At 25.9% G+C, this 22,732-nt stretch overlaps 2 protein-coding genes across 3 annotated transcripts in view; one reads left to right on the forward strand and one right to left on the reverse strand.

The window, feature by feature from the left end:
• Nucleotides 1–1,751: 1,751 nt before the first annotated feature.
• LOC129984730 (mitochondrial import receptor subunit TOM40 homolog 1-like) lies at nt 1,752–13,859 on the reverse strand. Its single transcript, XM_056094677.1, has 7 exons — nt 13,562–13,859; nt 11,814–11,974; nt 9,604–9,702; nt 9,118–9,355; nt 7,549–7,631; nt 6,081–6,177; nt 1,752–2,481 (listed from the first exon to the last, which is right to left on the reverse strand). Exons 1-7 carry the CDS (start codon nt 13,719–13,721, stop codon nt 2,342–2,344), a joined length of 978 nt encoding a protein of 325 aa, XP_055950652.1. The 5' UTR covers nt 13,722–13,859; the 3' UTR covers nt 1,752–2,341.
• Nucleotides 13,860–14,196: 337 nt separating this feature from the next.
• Nucleotides 14,197–22,732, forward strand: part of LOC129983746 (ubiquitin carboxyl-terminal hydrolase 25-like) — a 36,261-nt gene continuing 27,725 nt past the window's right edge. For both annotated transcript variants that reach the window (XM_056093356.1, XM_056093357.1), the window contains exons 1-3: nt 14,197–14,518; nt 18,839–18,923; nt 21,126–21,319. In XM_056093356.1, the coding sequence (XP_055949331.1) occupies nt 18,882–18,923; nt 21,126–21,319 (236 nt within the window). In that variant the 5' untranslated portion in view covers nt 14,197–14,518; nt 18,839–18,881. The remainder of the gene's footprint in view (nt 14,519–18,838; nt 18,924–21,125; nt 21,320–22,732) is intronic.

Raw genomic sequence — 22,732 nt, forward strand, 5'->3', positions numbered from 1 at the left:
AAAATCAGAAATATTCATGCCTTTTCTATGAGTGAGATCTGTTATTCTGTTCATCTTTTTTCAAGTTTTGTACTTATCAACAGTAACTTAAATTTCAAATCCTTCTTACATTACAACATCTAGATTTCTAACACCTTTTAGAGATGAAAGATTACTTATCACTCGAAAATTTATTGGAGGAAATAAGCAAAGCAGTTTTAAAGTTCATGTAAACTTTCTTTCCCATGGGGAAATTAGATATTTTTTTTATAAAAGCTGATTTTTCATATCTAGGACTGGATTTTTTTTTACTTGATAACCTTTTTTATTTTGGGCATGGCATTTCTCTTTCTTATGTGTTTAATGCATGTTATCTTTTGTTTTATTTCTTTTCTTTGTTATTTATCTTTTCATTTGAAAAATAAAATTCACCTCCATTCATCCAATCCAGCAGGCAGCCTTTAAAAATGGGGATTTTGATGGTGTAATGTAATGTTGTGGTATGGGTTTGTTATTTTCACATTCAAGTTCATCAAGTTTTTATTTCACATTGTTTTATTTCTCTGTTGTCACGAATCTTACACTCATGGACCTGAATTTCTAAATAATCAAATATTTTGTTATATATATATATATATATATATATATATATATATATAAAGAGAGAGAGATAGAGTGAGAAAAAGCAAAAACCTCTGAAGATGAAAAAAGTTTTTAACCTTTATTTCTTTTAAATTATAAATATCAGACTTAGCAAATTTTAATTGAAGAAAAAAAAAAAAACTAACATTATACTAGATTGAATGAACTAGTATACACTGAATTTTAAGCAATCAACTCATATAATTATGTACTAGCACTATCATATCATTTCAATATTGTACAGTAAAATCCTTTTCATGGATTTAATGAATCGGCACAAAACATATTATATTAATAAGATGATTGAATGTGAAACATGCTATAAAGGCTTTGCAGGAATAAGAATAAAAGTGGCTATATACACAATACTTAACTTTCATGTGTGTTTTTAGAGTAATTTCTCCCATGTTCAATGTACCAAATAATATTAATTACCTTATTTTTTTTTTTCATCAACCCCAGTTAATCTGCTTATTGTTTTTTGAGCCTACACTTACCATAAATAATTCAAATAAATTCCTCGCTATCCAGAACACTAAAGATGAAAGAAGTTCTACTTTTTTGACAAATTTGGAACAATTCGTATTTCGTACTGGCACTTTGGGCACCATTCCAATATTTCAATTCAGGCCAAACCCACTGTTGAAGAAAGAGGGAATGGCAGGGGAAAAAAATTACTAAGCATTATTTTAATATGTGTTGAAATTATGCAAATTCATTTTTGTCTGTTTTTCTTCCTTGATAATCGGTAAACAAAGAATTTTGATATTCCAATGTATCATATTCAATGTTTGCGGGAAATATATACATATATATATAATTCCTTTTTTTTAACATATCAAGAAAATTAAACATCTTTAAGGATCTTTTTTCAGCATTAAGCATTTTTAAGGTGCTTAAAATTGGCTTTCAAATTTAAGCACTTTTCATGATGCAACATATTCTCAACAAAGAATAACAGAATTAAATGAAACTGAACACAACAAATATTCCTGGCCAAACAAATGATCAAGAAAAGCCACTATTTTTCTACAAAGTTAACATTGCTTGAATCAATGAAGCTAAAATGCCATATCTTAAATGTTTTATGACAGCAGCAAAAAAAAATTTAAAAAAAAGTAACACACATATTAAAGAATTATCATTTATTTTACCATTTGTTTTTCAATGGATGACAAGTTATATGCTTTGATCTTTATTTACATTCGGACTTAGCACACATGTTATATGATCTATACAAACTACATAAAATAGATTGAGTCTGTACAGAGCTAATTGTTACACTTAATTTAATGATGCTTGATTTAGATTTCTATAAAACATAAAAATAACTTATAATGAAAAATTTCTATTGAGAACTGCTGAACAAAATTTCATACAAAAGTCTACAAATTTGTTTCTTTAGAATTTCCAATTCTAAATTGTCTATCATATAGAACTAATTTTCAACAGTATTCTATATATTACAATATGGTATGTAGTTGTGCATAAATAAAGCATTATTTATCAAAAAATTCTTTGTGTATGATTGCAATATTTGTAACAATTTAGCATTCACATATGGAATGTGGATGAAGCAAAACTTTTAAAAAACAGATGTTTGGTAAATAAACTTGATTATGAAATGATAACAAAGCATGCTTTATTTTTTAAATAATGATTTTTTTTTTTGATTTACTACACTAAATCACACCATTAAATTTGTGCAAGTAGTATGATTTTAACCTATAATAAGACTAATTCCAAATCGACTTTGATTTTTAGTGTGATTAATCATTCCACTCAGACCTAGGGTAAAAGGCAAAGGTTGTAGTTTTTTCTCTAGAACAGCACCAACAGTCCAATTTGTGTCCACCATACCTAAAATAATAATAATAATAATTAATAAAACACTTATTGTATATTATATATATATATATATACAGGTTAGAAAAAGATATATATGTTTTTCTTTTCTACACAATTTTTGCTAAAATTTCTGCAAAAACACTGCCATTTTTAATACATTATAATATGCTTATAATATATTAAGTCATTATATAAGAAATAATTATCTGTTTCTTAAAGTGAAAGTTTCCAGTAACTGATTTCTATTTAAATACAATAAAAGAATTATGCGCTTTTAATTTCCAGATACATTTACAAACGAAATACCTTTCCAAAATAATTGTAGAAGTAATGCTTTGGAATACATTTTTCATACATTAAATTTAAGAGTCATGCATATTATTGAAATCCAAAATCTCTTTGGCATCAGATGCTAAAAATTTCAACACCTGTTATAAATTTATACAACAGAAGATGTTAATGGCATTAAAAAATTGCTTATTTGTGTTTCAAAGCAGGTTTGCTTTATGTAAATATTTGGAAGTCAACAAATAAATATTTGAAACTATTTGTTGGCTTCATTTTTTAAAATGCTTTTTTGTTTAATTATTCCTGTATTAGCTTATATATGTCTAAATTTCATAATAAATCTCAAAAATTTACTTATGTATATTCTTTATACATAAGAATCTTTTTTTTTTTTTTTAAATTTCTGCATTAGTGATATTTTAAAAGCTTCCAAAAATTTTAATCCAATGCAACATCATAAATTATTTTCAATATTTTGACAGTTAAAATATGTATTAGTAATTTTCTTGTTGTTTCTCCAAGCAATTACAGGGACAAAAACCCCACCCAAGTATATAAATAATTTTAACATATCTCTACTAATAATAAAAATGAAGTATTTGTCTGTGTATTGGTACTTTAACCAGACAGTTTGAACTTCAACTATTACATTTGGCACAAATATATCTTGGAAGGTGCAAATGTACAATTCCGAAATATTTTTGTTTTTTAAATTTTAATTAATTAAACATTAAGCTGAAGTTTTATATCTTTCCATGAAAACTTCTGAAAATATTATTGCACAAAAATAAATTTTAAACTGCTTAATTTTTTAAAAATTGTCCTTTTAATGGTACCAATTTAATAACTGTACAAATTTTTTGTAAATTTTGGTAATTTTTTTGCCTAATTTTCAACAATAAATTACAATGTTGGTCTGAAATTCAAAGAATTTTTATTTTTTATGAAATATTTAATTGCAGGATTTTTTCCCATTGTTGTAAATTAAAGAAAGACTGTTTATTATCTGTGTAGTCTACCTACTAAACAAAAAAGTACATAATTTATACCACTTCCATAACATTTAGAAGACAGACAAATCCACTCATTTATATTTTTAATAAAGCCATGATATCATGAGATTGGTCTACATTAGAAATATTCACACACACAATAAACAGAACTTATGCAAGAAAATTAAAATAATGGCTTTAATCTCAAACAACCTGGCAGAATCACTGGCGTGAAGTTATATCTTAACAATTTAAATGGAAAGAAATACAATCAATATCCTTGGCAAACCAAATGGTTGTCTGAGAAGACTAAGATAAAATTAAATAATAAACAAACCTCAAATTAAAATGAACAAAGGATTTCAAATATTATATCTCACTATATTAATTGAAAAATTTAGTTGAGATTTAAAGAATGGCTATTCCATGAAAGAACAAGAAATGCTTTCCTGAAAAATCAATATTACTGATACTCATCACATTCTGTATTCAAGATTTCAGCAAATTTAAAAACTGGAACATAAAATAGAAATTTTAGTACCACAATAGAGTTAAAAACTTAGCATTTGTTTGAAACTGAATGTGTTATTTCATACTATCTACACTAAAAAATGGAACAATCTTTAAAGACTTTCAGATTTTCAAACAATAAACTAACAACAATATTTTTTCTTCAAAATCAGAAGTCCCAAGAAGTCTTGAAATATATTTTAAGAAACTTGGTATCAATATTTTTGATGCCAAGTATTACAAAGCAAAATTTTAATACACATGTGATAGCAAACATTCCAGATTTATTTTAACATGCAATTTCCACATAAAATATGACAACACGAATGAAAATTTTGAGAAATTGCTTTTCTTCTTCTTCTTCTTTTTTTTTTTTTTTTGTAAATGAGAATCTTCTTCCAGAGGCTTTAAAGAACACATAAATGGACAAAGGAAAAGAAATCAATCCCCTAGAATAATTATGCACCATAAAGTGCTGAATACAGACTAGCTAGTTCAAGAGATTGAACTTCCAGTTCCCAATGAGTTTCATCAAATTTTCAATTCTGAAAAGGATTTTCATGGGAATTCAAAATTAATCTTGGCAGTGTCTTTTGACTAAAAACAATTTGTGGATGGAAAAATAGATTTTTATAATTCAGATTTATTTAAAAAATATGTGAATGGAATAAAACAGTGATATTCGATTTGAGAGCAAGGAAGTCAAACTGATTCTGTTTATGAAAAGTTGATGTATGAAGGAAGGATGTTGAAGAAAACATATTTACATGATTTGAATATGTGTGCCTTAAAAAAAAAAAAAAAAAAAAAAACTATTATTATAGTGTGTGTGTGTGTTTTTAATTTTAAAACATGTAAAGTTCTAAAATGCTTAAAACTGCCACAAATTAAATAATTGAAGATACTTTTTGTGGAATTATTTTATGTTTAAAATAAATATTATTTTATAGTTTCTCAATCTATAATTGTTTTTATACAACCTTTTACAATAAGTTAATATTCAATTTTACAATTCATACATTATAATATACCTAAATCTTGATAGAACAATTAGAAATGGTATTAATATTCAAAGACATATGTAATTTATTTTAGTGTTGTTTTATTATGAGTATATTAATACAAATACATAATGACATTTTCCTCCCTTTTATTTGTCAATGTTGTTGTTACCTAACTGTCTGAATCTTGAAGACCCCCTTCTAAAGTGTTTAATGCAATGCAATGCTCTTTTATAAATGCACTTACACTCTGTATTATTTGATATTTATGTTTTACAGATAACAAAATAATAAGTTTTTAATTATTTTTTATTTATGAAATTATAACATATAAAAGACCCTTAACTATAATCACCTAATCTACCAATTGAATTAAATTTCTTATTACACATCTAAATTAAATCTGCCACTAATAGTTTTAAAAATTATAATATGCAGATAGTGCTTTCAATTTATTGAAGGGATTTCAACAGATTTTTAGCTATTTTATTGGAAGAAAAAGCAAAAACTTATATAAAATGATAATTCAGCTAGGTAAGCTGAAATTTCCTTTTATTTGATGAAATTCTGATATATTCACAAATGTTATATAATAAATAAAATAATTATTGGAACAAATCAATGGGAAAATCATATATTGAGAAATACTGATAAATATTGGATAATTTACCACAATGAAATTCAGTAATTGACTCACCTTATTTATTAATTACATTAATTAGGTGAGACTTATAAGAAAAATTCAAATGAAACATTAGCATCAGTAAAGCATGCTGGTACTAAAAAATGTGCAAGTTCTTTCCAAAATCATTTAACTTACCCCTAAAGGTCATGTTTGCTTTTGGTAAATCAACCTGATAACCAAATGTGCATAAGCTTTCGCCTAACCTTAAATTTGTTTCTACTTCAACTCCAACCTATAAAATTAATAAAACCATTTAATTACATAACATCCTATTTTAACTTCGAATATATATTTTTTAGAACAATACGCACATACAAAAAAAAAAAAAAAGTATTTATTACTGCTGAAATACAAAATTTCCCACAATTTTTTTTAATATTGAATAATTTCATCACAATAATAATTCTCAAATTTCTAATATGACAGTCAGAATGAATCAGTAATATTAGAGTTATACGGTAATTCACAATGATTACCATAAATTATAAACAATTTACTAATCTATAGAGAAGTAAATTTAAAATATTGTTTGCTGTAGATTGAGTGCAATAAATTAGAAGTCAGTGATAAATAAAATAAAGTAATACATACTGTAGGTATTTACTATGATGAAGTTATCAATTAGTAAACCAATAAAAATGAATTATGTGTCCAAATTGTACTGTACTTTTAATGCAACACGATATCTCAAATTTGAGTACCAAATCTCAATTCAGAATTGAAATGTCTTATGTTAATATCTTTCATTTGCAATTATATGAGAAAGTGTTTGCAATTCTAGATGTCAAGAGTATCTGTAGATAGATTTGGCAGTTTTTTCAAAAAGAATGCAGGCGCAAAAGGAAAAGTGGTGACCTGTAAAGCATATTAATCTTGAGACAATTTATTATCAATTTGAATATAGGCCCTGGAAACTAACCAATAAAGCCAGTATAGTGTCCAAAATTTTATATGCATAGTGCGAAAAGAATTATTAATTAGAGATGATCAGAGGAGCCATATAGAATGTCCATAAATCTATGGAAAATAAACTTTGGGTTTCTTTCCATTAGTCTATATAAATCTTATCTTTATGATATAATTCATTAAATAATGTCTGTAATCAGAACAATAATTTTGAATTCTCTCTGTAATAAGAAACAATTATATAAGCCATTCAATGCATATTGTCCTTCAATCACAGAATTCACCATCATGCACTGACAATTCAACTACAAATATCAAATAAATAAATCTACATAAAATTACATTAAGAAATTCAAATTCTGAATACTATGAAATATATTAAAATTTATTTTGTACATTATAGAGTATTAAGTAAAAGACAGATAAGAGCAATATGATTTATTTAAAAAGTTTCAGTTTCACCTCCCCGCTTTCTGGAATAGATTACGTGTTTATACTTTTTATTTTAAAAAGAAAGATCGATCGAAAGTACACCTTTTTTTACTATGCCATAAATATGAAATCAAGTCACACAATCATCTACCTTTTAAGTCATGTTACTTGTATTCAGCGTGATTATTTAGATATTAAAAAATGTATATATTCTATTGCATTTGAATATAACACAGTACAAGCAAAATTATTTTTTTTTAATTACCTGAATATTCTCATTTTCTTTACGATAAAAACAAGCATGAACTGCAGCAGAGCCTAATGTTCCACTAACTACATAATTAGTGCCTGAGGGGAAAACAACAAATATGGTTAAAACAAACAACAACAACAACAAAAAATACATAAAAGGTACTTACATTAAAATTAGATAGAGAATATTTTTTTTAACATTTTAAAATTAATTTTATATTTTATACATATACTTATGTATATGTTATTTTATATGTATCTTTATATTTTATTTAACAAAATGTTTGCTTAGTTGCTTTCTGTCAATAATTTTTTTAAAGGACAAGCATATCAAATACTAGTTTATCCTCAAGCAGCAATATCTACCAAACCATATATTCAATTAATGCCTTTGCTACTACAGTTAAAATCATCAGTATACTAACAAATAATTTTTAAGAGAATGTCTACATTTCTCAATGTCCTTTTGATAAATTGTTACTATTTATGGTAATATTATAAATTGAAGAAAAAGTCCATATTTAAATCCAATTACATAACCAAATTCTGGTCCAATTAGTGTGTAATGTGACTGGAAGGATTAAAAATTAAATTATTCAAACCAAAATAGATTTAAAAAAAATGTGCTGAATTAATGACAAAAAAGAAAGAAATTAGGCAATTCTACAAAGTAGATTATTTTCTTTAAAGTTATTGGTAACTATCATTAAAAATTGATAAGTTGATTTTTTTTAAGGATTTCATAATGTAGAATCTATCAAATGTATCTTTAAAACAGTTTTAAGAAATGAAATCATGCAGAGAAAGAATATTAAAGCTGGTATGAAAAGCTTTTCATTTTCAAACTAATCTGAAAACATTTAGTATAAATTAAGCTAAATTTATTTATTAGCTATTTAGGAAAGAATTAACAAAAAGAAACCATTAATTGACAATTCAAACAGACAGAACAAGAAATGCTATGAAAAGCATCATCATCAGTACCAATTAAGCACCCCCAAGTATAAATCATAAAACACTTAAAATCTTTGAATTGCCATTGGTTGGAATATTGAAATAAATAATTAATGTATATACTTTCTAGTTTGAAAAGTTGTATTTAACCTTTCGATATAAAACAACTTTAAATTCTAAAATCAAAAAAATATTTTTATACACTTTTTATATTTTATTTCATTTTTTTTCTTCTTCTTTTTTTTTTTTTTTTTTTTCAGATTCTTGAGGACAGAATTTTGTAATTGATTTTCCAAATGCTTCATGAGATGCCAGAGTTTTGAAATATTGTGCACTCATCTGTTCTCAATAACAATAAGTTATTAAATATTTTCCTAATTTAAGTACTAGTTAATTTCATTTAGATTCTAAATGAATTGATCACCTAGTAATGAATCAGAGAACAAATAAATTGCAAGATTCCATAATATTTCTAATGAATTGTAATTAGAAATTAAAATTATAAAGAAGTATAAAAATAATCTACTTAAAATACTAATAAAAGTGTGTTCCAAAAAACCTGCTTTTATTAAATTATTTTTATTTGAAAAATATGTTTTAAATTATTAGAACTTATACAAGCACTTACCGGTATACCTTCCAACTAAAGACATCACAGCAATTTCTCCACCAGGAACTTGGGGTCCATACTGATAGGCCATTTCTGCACCCAATGCTAAAGAAGGCATAACATTCTGAAGATAATGCATAACTGTTACTCCAGAACCATTAAGGACATCTGTGTTCCCCAATGTTAAGGAAGCCGTAAAATCAGATCCCTTATAATCAGCAGATACCTGTGTAGCTACAAACTTTGAATCTTGAACCTAAAAAGAGATTATTGAGGTAAATTACATACAAGAAAATAAAATTTTAAGTGATTATTTGTATGAGACTGCCAATAATTTGCATTGTTGTTATAAGATAGTTACAGTGAATGCATGAAGAATGCAACAGACAAATATATTATTTAATCATTCAAATTCAGGATAATATATTAAATATTAGAGTGACAGGAAGATATGTTTCATTAATTGTAAAATGCATAAAAACAAACATATATTCTTTAAAATACCTGTGCAGCAAACTTTCCTCGGATATTTTTAAACTGATGAAAGATATTTGCATTCATGTTGCCACTTGGATCAATATCGCCCAACAAAATTGGATATGCCTAAAAAAAAAATGCAATACAATTTTTGTGAAAAAAAAAATGAAAGAATAGAAATACTATAGCTTTATTACGTAGAAGACATACACTCTATTATACAAAACAAATTCATGTGCAATTTAAAATATTATAATATAAAAATAAGTTTTATGCCAAATATTATTCCTCTATTAGATGTAGGCAATCTCTTAAATTGTTTTCACTTGTTATTGATATCAAATGCCAATTGTTTTTAGTCTGTTTAACCTCCATTCTAAATTTTTAAGAAGGGATTGAAGACTTTTTGTAATCAGCCATACAACTTGAAAACACAACTGCCTTTTGGTTTATTTAATAATCACACCTAAAGTCTCAAACTTTTTTCACTTTCTTTCTTTTATTTATATTTACAAATTTTGTACTATCCTGACCATTCAATAAAAGTTTTACTTGACTTGGGGATGTAGTTTTTCATAGAAATTAGGAATATTTATCTAAAATCAGGGGAAATGATACTAATGCATCAGATTACAACAAAAGTAAATAAGATCAAAAGAAAAACTGACTGTATTGACAAAATATCAAATAATGTTGCAGCACAACATAAAAATGGCCAGTGATTTTTTTTTTTAACTCATTACCAAGCAATGTCAGAATATATAGCAAATATGACAGTACTGCTATACATTCTACTGCCACTACTTTGTTCAAGTTAGAAGTAATAGAAAAGTTCAGTACTTTTTGTATCAAATGGAAGGTTAAAAGCAGAACATTCAAAAGCTTATGCATAGTGAAAATATAAACAATTTTGGAATATTAATACAATGTGTTACTTTGAAAATGGGATATTATGTAATTAGTATTTATTGGCCCATCTTCACGAAATTGGTGCTGATGAATAGAATTTGAGGGGAAAATGACTATTTCAATCAACAAACTAATTAACTATCTAAAAACTTTTCAATCATGACTACTCATTTTTTTTTTTTTACTAAATTCAATTACACATAATAAAATTGGCCTTCACAAAAAGTCTTTTGGAATTCTGATAAAAAATTTTTTAAGTTACAAGATTTTGAAAAATGGCATTTCCAAGGTTAAATGAATCTAGTGAATTTTTAACAATATATATATATATATATAATTTGCCTTTTATTTTATTAGACCTCAAATTAAAAATTGTTTTATGTTATATTTCAGATATAAATGTAATATTTTAGTATGAATAAAGATAATAATCTTTCACCCATACTTCCACCATTTTTGTGTGTGTGTGTGTGTTCATTCATTTAACCTGCTCAATCAGTTATATTATTACAAATGAATAAAATATAAATTTCACATTTTCTGAAACAAATTTTTTAAATGTTGGTACTAGCACAGAGTTACTATGTCCCTCTCACTAAGAGAAAGAATATAAAACCTAATTTTCTCTGCATTTATTCCTTAATGCATTCTTTCTAAGCAATTAGCAAAAGTACAGGAAGTATAACAGCAGGTTTCAAGAAATTCCAAGAATTTTCTAATAGCAGGAAAATGATGAAGTCATAAATATTTCCTTAAGTTCAAAATATCTTAGAACAGAAAAATAATAATACTTTGCGTGTCTTGAACATATCAGCTCTAGCAATCTAAGCAAAATTATTTTTACAGTACGCCAGTCTAAAAACATTCTCATGATAATTACAGTTAAAATGAATTTCATGAATTCTGTTTCAACAATAAAGGACACCTTTATAAACTGTATACAAGATTAATTTTAGAAAGGTTAGTAAAATTACATAATAAAAAAATAGGTATAACTGAAAAGCTAATGATTAATTTTGAAATAATTAACATTCAGTGAACTCTCTTTTCACTAAGTATTTGTTACTGAAGAAATATCTGCATGCTAAATTTAATTGCTCTAAGTTCAACAATCAGTTCTCTAATATATTTTTATGAAAAGTTTTTACACAAAATTTTAGCAAGTGTAGCAATCTAAAAAGCATTATAATGTTAAAAGACCCCTCACATGAACTTGCAGATATAGAAAGAAAAGTTCATACACATTTGTAAATATCAAATTTTATTCTTGCATTGTTTCTTTAAATAAATTCAACAACCAAATAGTGCAATATAATTAAAGATTATACCTCCATGGGACCAACTTGATTTGTTCCTACGTATGTTGCCCCAAAGCGATATCCAGCTGGAGTACTGTTGGTCATATTTAAAGTATGACTGATCTGAAAATGATTACTCAGAGCTTTGTTAACCATAATCTTGGAACCTTCAAATAGTGTTGGGAAAACATCTGAAAGAAAAGTATGCAGCTTTCACATATTTTAATATTTAATTTGTTAAATTATTTATTAATATTATTAAATTGAGAGTGATTATACAGGAATAATATATAATACATTCATTAATAATTTATATGAAATGATCCAGAATAACAGATTATTATTTATGATGATTGAATTACAAATCCTCCCAAACTAATATGAATTGGATGTTTCAGTAATAATATCTATCAAAATAAGTAACTTTACTTTCTATAAAATTCTAAAATTCTTAATTGCATTTATCTGAATCGATTTATAGAATATTATGAACATCTTAAGCAACTTCTAATAAAAATAACCAACAAATATATATTAATGTAAGTGCACAACGGGAAAGCAAACTAGAAACAAATGCTACTACTACTAATAAAAAATTGCTATCAGCTTCTGCAAATTTCAAGATATCACAAGTGATTATTTTTATTTTGCAATATAAATTTTGGCTGCTGAAAGTTGGATTCTTGGAAACAGTTGTTTAAATGAAATGGATTGATGAATCAGACCATCAAATACATTTTGAAAAAAAAAAAAAAAAAAAAAAAAAAAAGCAGATTGATTTTTATATCATATTTTTCTGCAGAGGTATTTCCAATAATATAATTAGATAAAAGCAAATGGTTGCAATTTAGAATTTAAATTCAAACTTTTTGAGTTTACAATTTTTTTCTAATATTTAATATCTTCAATGGCTCTGATTCCTATAGTTAATAATTTTCAACAATCATGATTTTTCTATATATAATTGGGGATATTTTTGAATGTTGCAAACCTCATTAAAAACCTTTGTTTTCACAAGATTAGAAGAAAAAGCAATAAAAAAGAGAGAAAACAATCTTTGGGTAGAGGGAAAAGAATAGAAAGCTGGGTAATAAATAACCTATTTACACACAGTATACAAATTTTGACGTCTTCCTTGGTGAACAGCACCATCTAGCAAGCTTTTATTTACTAATTAATTTTCTGTCATTTTTTCATTTTATTATTTTTACTTCACATTGTTCACAAATACATCTGAAAGAGGGAAAGAAACTAAGAAAAGATTTGAAATGAAAATACAAGTTTTCAGAGGGTAAATTGAAAATATGGAATTTCCAGAAGTTACAGCTCTAATGGATGAGCTGTCTCTGATCAGTATTAATGAAAGTATGCCACTCACCCTTCCATAAATCCTTTTGCAATATCTCAATATTGTAGAAAAAATCTCAACAAAAACTAGTTTCACTGTACTCATTTTTGAATGAACTTCTAATCTTTATTGCTACTGAGTGATCTGCTTAATCAATGGTCACTCAGCACCATTTAGTCTCCCTTACAAAATGTACATTAGTTTAACAAGTATTTTCCAAAAAATTATTTACTTAATTTTAAATAACTTTATTTAACTATTTATTTTCTTCCAAATTTGGAAGCTTAAACATATAAATAAAACAAATCAGATATCAAGCAAGGTGCTCTTTTAATTCAAAAATGTGCACTTACTATCCAACTTACACCAGAGAAATACAATCAATTCAATATATCAATAGAGTTAAAACCCATCACCATTTATAATATACCTTTGCATTTTTTGTGTAGATCTTCTACTGTTCCTGGATTGTTATCTGAAGCAGTTTTTGTAGAATTTTTTGAAACACCGGTCTGATCCGATAAACTAGGTGAAGGCACAGGTCCAGTTATAGGTGGTGGAGCGACACTAGAGGCGAATACGTTACCCATATTCACAATATGTTTCTAATGTCTTTTTTTATTACAATGAAAATTTGTTATGAAACAAACTATTAAAGCATAAAGGACTTAATATATTTATCAAAAGACGATTACGACACTACACCATGCTTGTTGCTTGTCCTTAAGAAGAATCGACAGTACAAGTTGAAGTATTTGTCCAAATAACAAAATAAATGTGAATTTTTAATTTTCGCTAATTTAACGAAAATGACTTCATTTGAGAGAAATAATTTCAAATGATTTCGATGGAAATATGTAAAAATCAACTGTAGAGTGTATACTATTTTTTAAAAATTTATTTATGATTTTTGAATAAAAATTTCAATTAAAAAATATTATGAAATGCTAATAAATATTTTATCTTTTTCTTCCGCATTTTAAATTAATTTTTTTGATTGCAAAATTTGAGTTTTATTAAGCGCAGTTTCAAATTACTATTTATTTCTAAAAATGGCCGCATAATTCCCCAATGAATGTCACTGTTGGTTACGTTCAAATGCGTGGGTTCGGCCTCAATGTTTTGAATTAAATATCAAGCCTCTATTAGCTTAATAATTTCTAAATTTTCGATTTTATGTCGAGTTTATTAAAAATTTTTACGGAGTATTGTTTTTATTAAGTTGTGGATTAATGTGCATTGTTTACTGCAGGTTATCTTATTTTTAGGCTTAGTTGTTAGATTATATGATTAATAAGTTCATAGAAATGTCCAGATTTATTGTGCATTTAGCATGATTCACTATCTTAAAGCATTTTCTTGGAACATTTAACCTTTTTTTCATTGGGTAAGTCTTAAAATGGACTGATGATTTTATGAAAATGTAATTGGAATTGCATTTTGTTAAAATCCTATTTTTATCCTTACTCACTATTGATCTCTTGAAGTAAAATATAAAGCATACTAATCATATTTACTTTAACAGACAATTATGATAAACATTTTTTGAATGTGCCGACCCTGTTATATATATAAATAATGTTTTATTGGAATTGTGTTGGTCATGTGATATGTTTATCAGCATATGTAATCAAAATTTCATTGTTTAACACTATACCTTTTTAGATTTTTTTTGGGGGGGGGAATTCCCCTGTATTAAAGGTAAACAATGAAAGTGAATTCAGTATAAACCTTTAAAAGAACTAAGCTCTATGGGAATTCATTTATGTTTGTAAATTAAAGTATAAAAATGCATCATTAAATAATGTCATTACATTTCTTCCTACTTAAAAGATTCCTGTGTTATTAAATTTTGGTTTTCAGTCCCTTTTTTCATAATTGTAGATCATTAAAAAGTTTTTCCATCAAAATTGTTTTAGAAAACTTGGTAATGGTCTTTCAGATTTATCTATTTAATTAAAATTCTTTTAAGTAAGAAACATTTGCGTTATTTCTACTTTAATAGTGTAAACCCATTTGATTAACATATTTCAAATATCCATCTTTATAATTTAAGATTTTTATTGTAAACTAAATATGATCTACTCTTTTTTTAAATTTCAAGTTTAATATAATTATAATTGAAATTGAATTTTTTTAAATTTGTAATTTGATTTTCTATCAATGTTACTTCTGACGAGTTTCTCTAAGATTTTTTTTTTGCAATTACAATTACATTTTTATTTTGTTATAATTTTTATAGCATTTCTTTCTGTATGCTTTAAAATATAAATACTCTTGAGATGATTATTTATCTTACTATCCTATTTTAAGATAGCTAAAAATTGACTTTTCAAAAATAATCTGAAATTTTAAAATATGATGAAATGTTTATTTATTATGGTATCATTTAAGGAAATAATGCATAGAGATTTCAATCAGTAAAAAAATCGACTGGTACCGTTCCACTCGAAAAAAAATGTTAATCTTGGAATAAAAGAAATCATTCTCATCTTAGAATGAATCATTAACATATAAAGAATATAGCTGTATAAATAATTAAGAGAAACAAGGTATGAAATGTTCTCATTGTGATAAATTCTGGGGAGGTGGAGAGATATGTTTTCAGAATTTTATTTTATAAACATTGCTGGACCAGATAGAATTCAGCTCCTTCCCTTCTTCTCCCCCCTCTCCCATTTTCGGAATGAGAAATTTTATTTATTCAAAAATTTTCCTGGCACTTTTATGTTATAGCAATAAAGTTAAATTTGATAAGCTTCAGGTTAAAAAAGAGTTAATGTTAAAAAAAAAATCATTTTCGTGTTATGGCTCTGTATCATAAAAACATTGCTTTATCTGTAGTATGCTCATAGGTTTGATGTAAATATAATTTAGAATTAACTTTTATAAAAATGTTATTTATTATTTCAAATCTAGATATCTTCTAAAAGATTTCTTATATCCACTTGTTTTAAATCCTATATTTAGTAAGCATTTTTATAAAATAGAATAGATCATAAGTTAGCTGGATAATCTTGATATAATCCTGATAATATCTTGATATTCTAAATTAAAGTTAAATTTCAAATAGCGTAATCGGATTCTATTTTTCCCTTTCAACTTTTCTTTTTAGTGAATTGTATATATGAATTATGAAAATTAAATATTTGATTTATTTGGTCACTATTTAATATTAAATTTGTTATATTTCTTTTTTAAAGATATAATTTTCCTTTTGGAAGATATTTATAATTTGTAATTATATATAAAAACTATTTAGTCAGAATATGAAATTTAACTTTTGAAGAGATGTTTAAAGTAATAACACAATTTCATTCTACCTTATTTTCATGCTCTAAAGTCATCTTGCTATCTAAAGAAAGAAAGGTAATTTGATTTTAAACTGATTTCATCGTCTTTTGATTGTTTGCAGCTATACACAATGTAGTTAAAAAAAGGATGAACATATTATGAAATAAGTTTTCTGTATTTAATAAATATGGTAAATGTTAACTATTTCTATATTTGCATAAATTATTTACGGAACCAAATAACGTAATCACATTTTTGCTATTGGAATCCTGTTATTTGCCAAATGGTGTCTGCTGATATGAGCGCTGAAGTGTGGTACTTACTCTTCAGGATAAAGTTTAATTCAAATTTTAATAGAAATAGGCTTTCAAGCTTTTGTGTTATATGTTGTGAATGCACATTTTTATAATAATAGCTACAATGCTTTTGGAAGGAATAAGGGCAGATTTTTCTCCTTAAAAAAATATTTTTGGGATTTTTATGCATGAACCTTGTAACTGTGGTAATATTTGTCTATTTGTAATTTAGCTTTGAGGATGAAATATCTTAAGTTTTTTAATTATTTAAAGAATATAGTTAGAAAAAGACTGGTTTATAAATAATCCTGTTATGAACTAATGGCTAAAAAAATTAGTTTCAATTTATTTATTCTTTTAAAATTAGCTTTATATGAAAATTCAAATATTGCAAATTGTCTTTGCTTCATCATTGTAATGATAAAATATTTTTTTATTTCAGCAATGGTTTTATTAGTAGAAAAAATAAGTCCTTATCTAATCATCTTGCCTGGTTCCTGTCTCTCCCCCCCCCATTGTCTCTCACCACTTTTTGTCTTTATGGATTACAAATGCTTATACTGTTGAGACAAATGGGGGACTTTTTTTTTTTTTTTTGAAACTTTAGCTTTTAGTCATTATATATCTTAAATAGACTGATAAATCCTAATATTAATACAAAATATGTCCTACTGTAGCAGAACTGATTTCTTCAGCAAGTCTTGGCTGTGTATTAGATAGATTCTGTTAGTGTAACCAACATGTTCTTGACTTCATCATCATGGAACCACACTTGTATAGCATTTTTTTAAAAAATTATTTTTCTATTGTTGTGTAATTCATCTTTGCCAAATGATTTTTGAGAATATGCCATAAATTCTCAATGGGATTTAGGTCTGTTGAATTACCAGACCAGTCGAGTACTTTTATTTTATTTTCCCGCTTTAAATTCTGGACCAATTTCGAAGTGTGACAAGACTGATATTTTAGTCTTTAGATAATTTATATCACAAGTCTTATTGAAATGTTTCCATGAATGGAACAATCCTACTATGCAATGTTTCTGTGTATTAGACAGAATTCATCATGCCTTCCAGTGCAAAAGCCCTAAAGCATCTGTTTTGGAAGAGTGTTTTACCGTCTGTTGGGTATCATCTGGTCGTAGAGTTTCACCTTCATTTCGTCTAACTACACTTGAATTTATATCACCACACAAATAAATGTTTCATCACTGAAAATCACCTTCTTCCAGTCATTAACAGTCCATAATCGTTATTATTTGGCCCATACTAAACATTTTTTCCATAATTTTTTGAGTTGGAAATTATTTTTCCTCTGTCTTGTTGTTTTACGACCAACTTCTAGAAGCTTTTTCTGTACAGTTGAGGTAGTTGCTTCAATACCATAATCCAATAAATCCCTTTAAAGGTCTGTGCTTGTCTTTCTTGGTTTTATTTTGCTATTTATCAGTTCCTATTTCTTATTAGAATTTTATCAGTTGCAATAATTTTCTCATTTGTACCCACATTTTTCTTTTCTTTTGGGAGATGATAATCTGGAAATATTCTTAAAATTCTTGAAACATTTGGTTTCCCCACACCAACTGCCATAGCTACATCTCACACAATCATAGAAATGTGTTCATTAAGAACGATTATTTTATAATGCTTCCTTGGAGTAATATCCATCTTTGAGCAAACAAAAGTAACATGTTACATAGAACACAAAATTGTAACAGCCAGCTGCCACATTGAAAGACTCATTACTAAACTACTGATACATCAAAACCAATTAAACGAGTAAATTATAGTTAAGGTCAATCCGTCTTGCTACCTCTAGACAGATATAACCAGTTTGAGGCAGTTTGGGACATAACTGGTAATCATACAACTCTGATAAGAAAAACCTGTTTATCCCAATTATTTCAAACAGTATTGTATCTATTTCAAATAACTAACAAATATCAATAATCGAATAGTCAATTTTCAAAAATTTCCCATTAACGTAATTCGGTTCTTATGGAAATAAACAGGATAAAAAAAATGTTGCATCCAGAAAACTATAATCATTTTTTATTTTTATTTTGTAAAGATTTTTATCTGTTATAAAATTTACATTCAAAGAATATTTTCTTTCAGGTAATTCTTTAAACTTTTTGAAAGTAATATTGATGGCCTTAAGATGACTGTAGAGCAATCTCCACTGGAGCGGTTTTCAAACCAGGTAATATTTTTCTTCAATATTTTATGCTTGTATATTTATTTATAGCCTTTTAACACACAATTCATAATGTAAATGGCATGTAAAATTCAATTGTTGGCATTGATTTTTTTTTTTTTTTAGATTTAAAATCTATGTCTTAAGAATTATTAAAATATTTAACATATTTCTGTGAATAAAACATTTCTTTCCCTTTATTACAACAGGTGATAATTAAATGAATAAAATTTGTTTCAATTTATATAAAGTTATTTTCATATCTGATTTCTATATGAATAAAATATTTTACTCGCACTTATATACATGAAATAATAAAGAAATACTGTGCTGTAGAATCATCTTGAAAATAATTGTGATAAAAAGCTATAAATCTGTTTGAAATAAACTTGAAGCTAACAAGTTTATTGCTGAATTTAATATTTAGATATTTTTAGTGAGTCTGAATCTTGAATATTAGTGAGAGACATTACGGAATTTTACTAGTAAGGATTTCAAAGCAACAAAGAAGGCAAAGAGGAAATTTGGACCTTTTTAACAGCTCATAAGTGGGATTTCCTATTTCAGAAGTAAAATTAAAACTGAAACTTAAAAATTTCCTGTACAGCAATTTAAGACATTACAAATTACAAATGTTCAGTCCTAAAAGGCATGGAAAATCCATGAAACTTAGAAGCTTCTTAAGTTTGAAGTGTTTTTAAAGGGAATTTTAAAAAACTGATCTTTTTAATTTATTACATATTTATATATGTGTACTAATCTGATTGCTGAAATGATTAAAATACCTGCAGTTTTTGTTTAGGAAATGCCTGTCATTTTTAAATTTATAGAATAAAAATTCAATTGTTGATTGTGTGTGGTAAAAATGTAGTCATTCGTTCTATTTTACAGGAAATAAAACATTTCATTTTTTAATGTTTAATTACTTTTTATTTTAAAATTGCATTATCAGGAAAAATTCTGGGACTTTTATCAATTTAAAAATGTTGAAAGTTTGTAAAAATATCTAAAAATCACAGAAACTTTTGTGTGATATTATCTTGCTTCAAAAAAGGAAGCAGGGTATCAGCTCAAAGAATCGGAAGCAAAGGGGGGGGGATCTTGAGGCAGTTGAAAAAGAAACTTCAATAGTGCAGAAAGAAATTGTAAACCTCAAAATTTTGCAAAAACTGGGTTTTAAAACATTTTAATTCACTTAAAGCAGGACTGACTATTTTAAACCAAATATATTTTTTTGTTAGTACTGTAATTATTGATATTTCTATTTTGAAATTATTGATTATTATTTGCAAATTTTTTTATATTTTGGTTGTAATAAGTAAGCACTTATTAGCAGTTTAATTGTTATCCTTAAATTAGTTTTTAATGTCTAGTGTTATTTGTAATAAAAAGAAATTAAAATACTTCTATTAATTTATAAAAACTTAAGCTTTTGATTTGAGGAAGCAATTTCTTATGATTTGTTAAAGAAATAATGATTGAAAATAATATTTGGCAATTTCTTTTGTTTAACTCTTAAATAAGATATATATTATTAATTTCATATTATCTTTATATTTATGCTGCAACATGCAATTCTAGTAGTTATGCAAAAAGCACTAATTAGTTACTGAATTGTTATAAAATATTGAGCAAATATCACTTTACCTTTACTGTTAAGATAATTTAACTTGTGTTTCAAAGAGTCGTTTTAATGTTTTCTAGAATTCTTACGCAGTTTAGAAGCAAAGTATTTTATTAAAATTTCCAATATTCTTTTCGAAATAAAAAACTTAATATTCTGTTTTAATGGGTTTTTTAGGATGTTTATTTTAATTTTAAAAAGTGAAATTTCATGGAAATACATATTTTTTTTTCATGTTTAGTAACTCATAAAACTGTTTTTAATAATGTGAATTGCACATATAATCTGGGAGAAAGTCAGAAAATTAATATAATTGTAGCTGTAAGTGAGGGAAATGTTATAAGTTTGGTCAGGAAAATGTCGGTAAAAATTTTTCTTGCAGTTTCTGTAGCCACCCTAATTTTGTTTATAATTTATTGACTTTAAATATATTTTTTAAAATTGTAAATAAAAAAAAAATTTTATGTGCTTTTTATTTTTTATTATGAAATTTTTAAAAAATGAATAGCTTGGAAATCACACATTAGGAATTTAATTTAATTATTAATTTTTGATTTGTTAATTACTTTTAATTTATTTTGAAGAAACAACAGCAACAGCCTCCTCTTTTAAATGTTGAAAAAGATGGTGCTCTGTCCCCTACTGCTGGTGTCATCGATCTTACAAATGATGGTGCAGATAAAGAAGATGATTTAAAGAAGGCCATTGCTTTATCTTTAAAAGAGCATGAGAAAGTTCTTGGTGGACAGGTCTCAATGGAAGACCAAGATATTAGCAGGTGTGTATTTTAAACATAAATGAAATTATATAGTCTGTTTTGCTTAATCTTTAGCACTTCACTGGCTCTGCTTTTGGGACATTGGGTTACATGCATATAAATTTTTTTTATTCAGACATAGATAAATTTGTATTAGATTAGATTTAGTAAAGAGTAATTTAACATTGTTTGCTAATTAAAATAATTAATTGTCTCTGTAGAAATTTAACCAGCAAATGCAATCAGCGAAGCATTATAAACATCTAGTTATATTTTGGATAATAAAGGAGCATAATGGGTTAATTATGACATCTGCAAATGCATTTCAAAATAAAATCTTATCTCATTCTGAATTGATACTTATATGATATTAGTATAGTGGTGGAAATAATATTTTTGTTGTTCAAAACCTCTTGGATATTTTTTTTTCTTTCACCTAAAAGAAATTTTGTAATTTTATTCTCTCATTATCACCACACTATTTTGTGTATATAACACCAGTAAACTTTTTTTTTTTTCAAATCAAGTTTATATCTTTTTACAAGATGTCAAATAACTGTTTTCTAATAAAATTAGAAATGGGCAGGATAATATCAAAATGTAATAATTGAATAAAATCTTGGGGAGGATGTTTATTGATGTTTTATGTATTAAAATATATTATTCTTCATATATCCTTAGAAAGGATATTACAAATGCCTTTCTTTTATTTATGAACTAGCCGCCTTTGGCTACCAGCCGGTTCGCCAATCTTAATGTTCGTTAAAATTTTAATAATTAAATATTTTATGCAATTTCTACTTTAATAGCTTCTTCATCAAAATATTTTAAAACTTCAAATTTTGATTATCATATAATTCATTCATAATATTATAAAGGCCTTAAGTCATAACGTAATATGTATCTCTCTCATTTTCTGTTAGCACCCGTAGAATTTATGCTTTAAATTAAAGTGGAAAGAATTTATCTTCAATTAATATAATAATATTTTTTACTGAAACAAAGCATTTTTTTATAATCTGATTACTGAAAATAGAGTCACTCAGCGTTTAAACTTTATGGGCACTAAAGAATATCTTTTTTAATTTATGTAATATCTCAAGAGTTGGTCAACAAAATTTTCTTAGATGCATTATGAGCAGATCGATTAATTAACAATGTTTAAATTTAAATGCATCAAACACTAAGAAAATAAAACGAATCGTTTAAAATAAACGGTTGAAAACAGGTTTTAAAAAAACTACTTAAAAAACGATGTACTTAAAACTATAAGCATATACAAAAAATATATAACTAACATAAATACAATTTACTTACAAAAGCATGCAACTAACCCAAAAATAACTTAAATCATCCATTGATAACGTTGTCATGGCAACAATCAGAACAGAATGCTCATGCGTGAATTTTCTTCGCCGGTTACGTAATGCAAAT

The sequence above is a fragment of the Argiope bruennichi genome, chromosome 9, assembly GCF_947563725.1.
Source record: "Argiope bruennichi chromosome 9, qqArgBrue1.1, whole genome shotgun sequence".
Classification (NCBI taxonomy): domain Eukaryota; kingdom Metazoa; phylum Arthropoda; class Arachnida; order Araneae; family Araneidae; genus Argiope; species Argiope bruennichi.

Bases quoted from the DNA above. Each gene is read 5' to 3' on its own strand.
- LOC129984730 (XM_056094677.1), bottom strand. From the start codon at position 13,721: ATGGGTAACGTATTCGCCTCTAGTGTCGCTCCACCACCTATAACTGGA. The intron at 11,975-13,561 runs GTATATTATAAA...CTTTTCTTTCAG, and splicing joins TCTACACAAAAAATGCAAAG to ATGTTTTCCCAACACTATTT. The intron at 9,356-9,603 runs GTATTTTAAAGA...ATCTCTTTTTAG, and splicing joins GAGGAAAGTTTGCTGCACAG to GTTCAAGATTCAAAGTTTGT.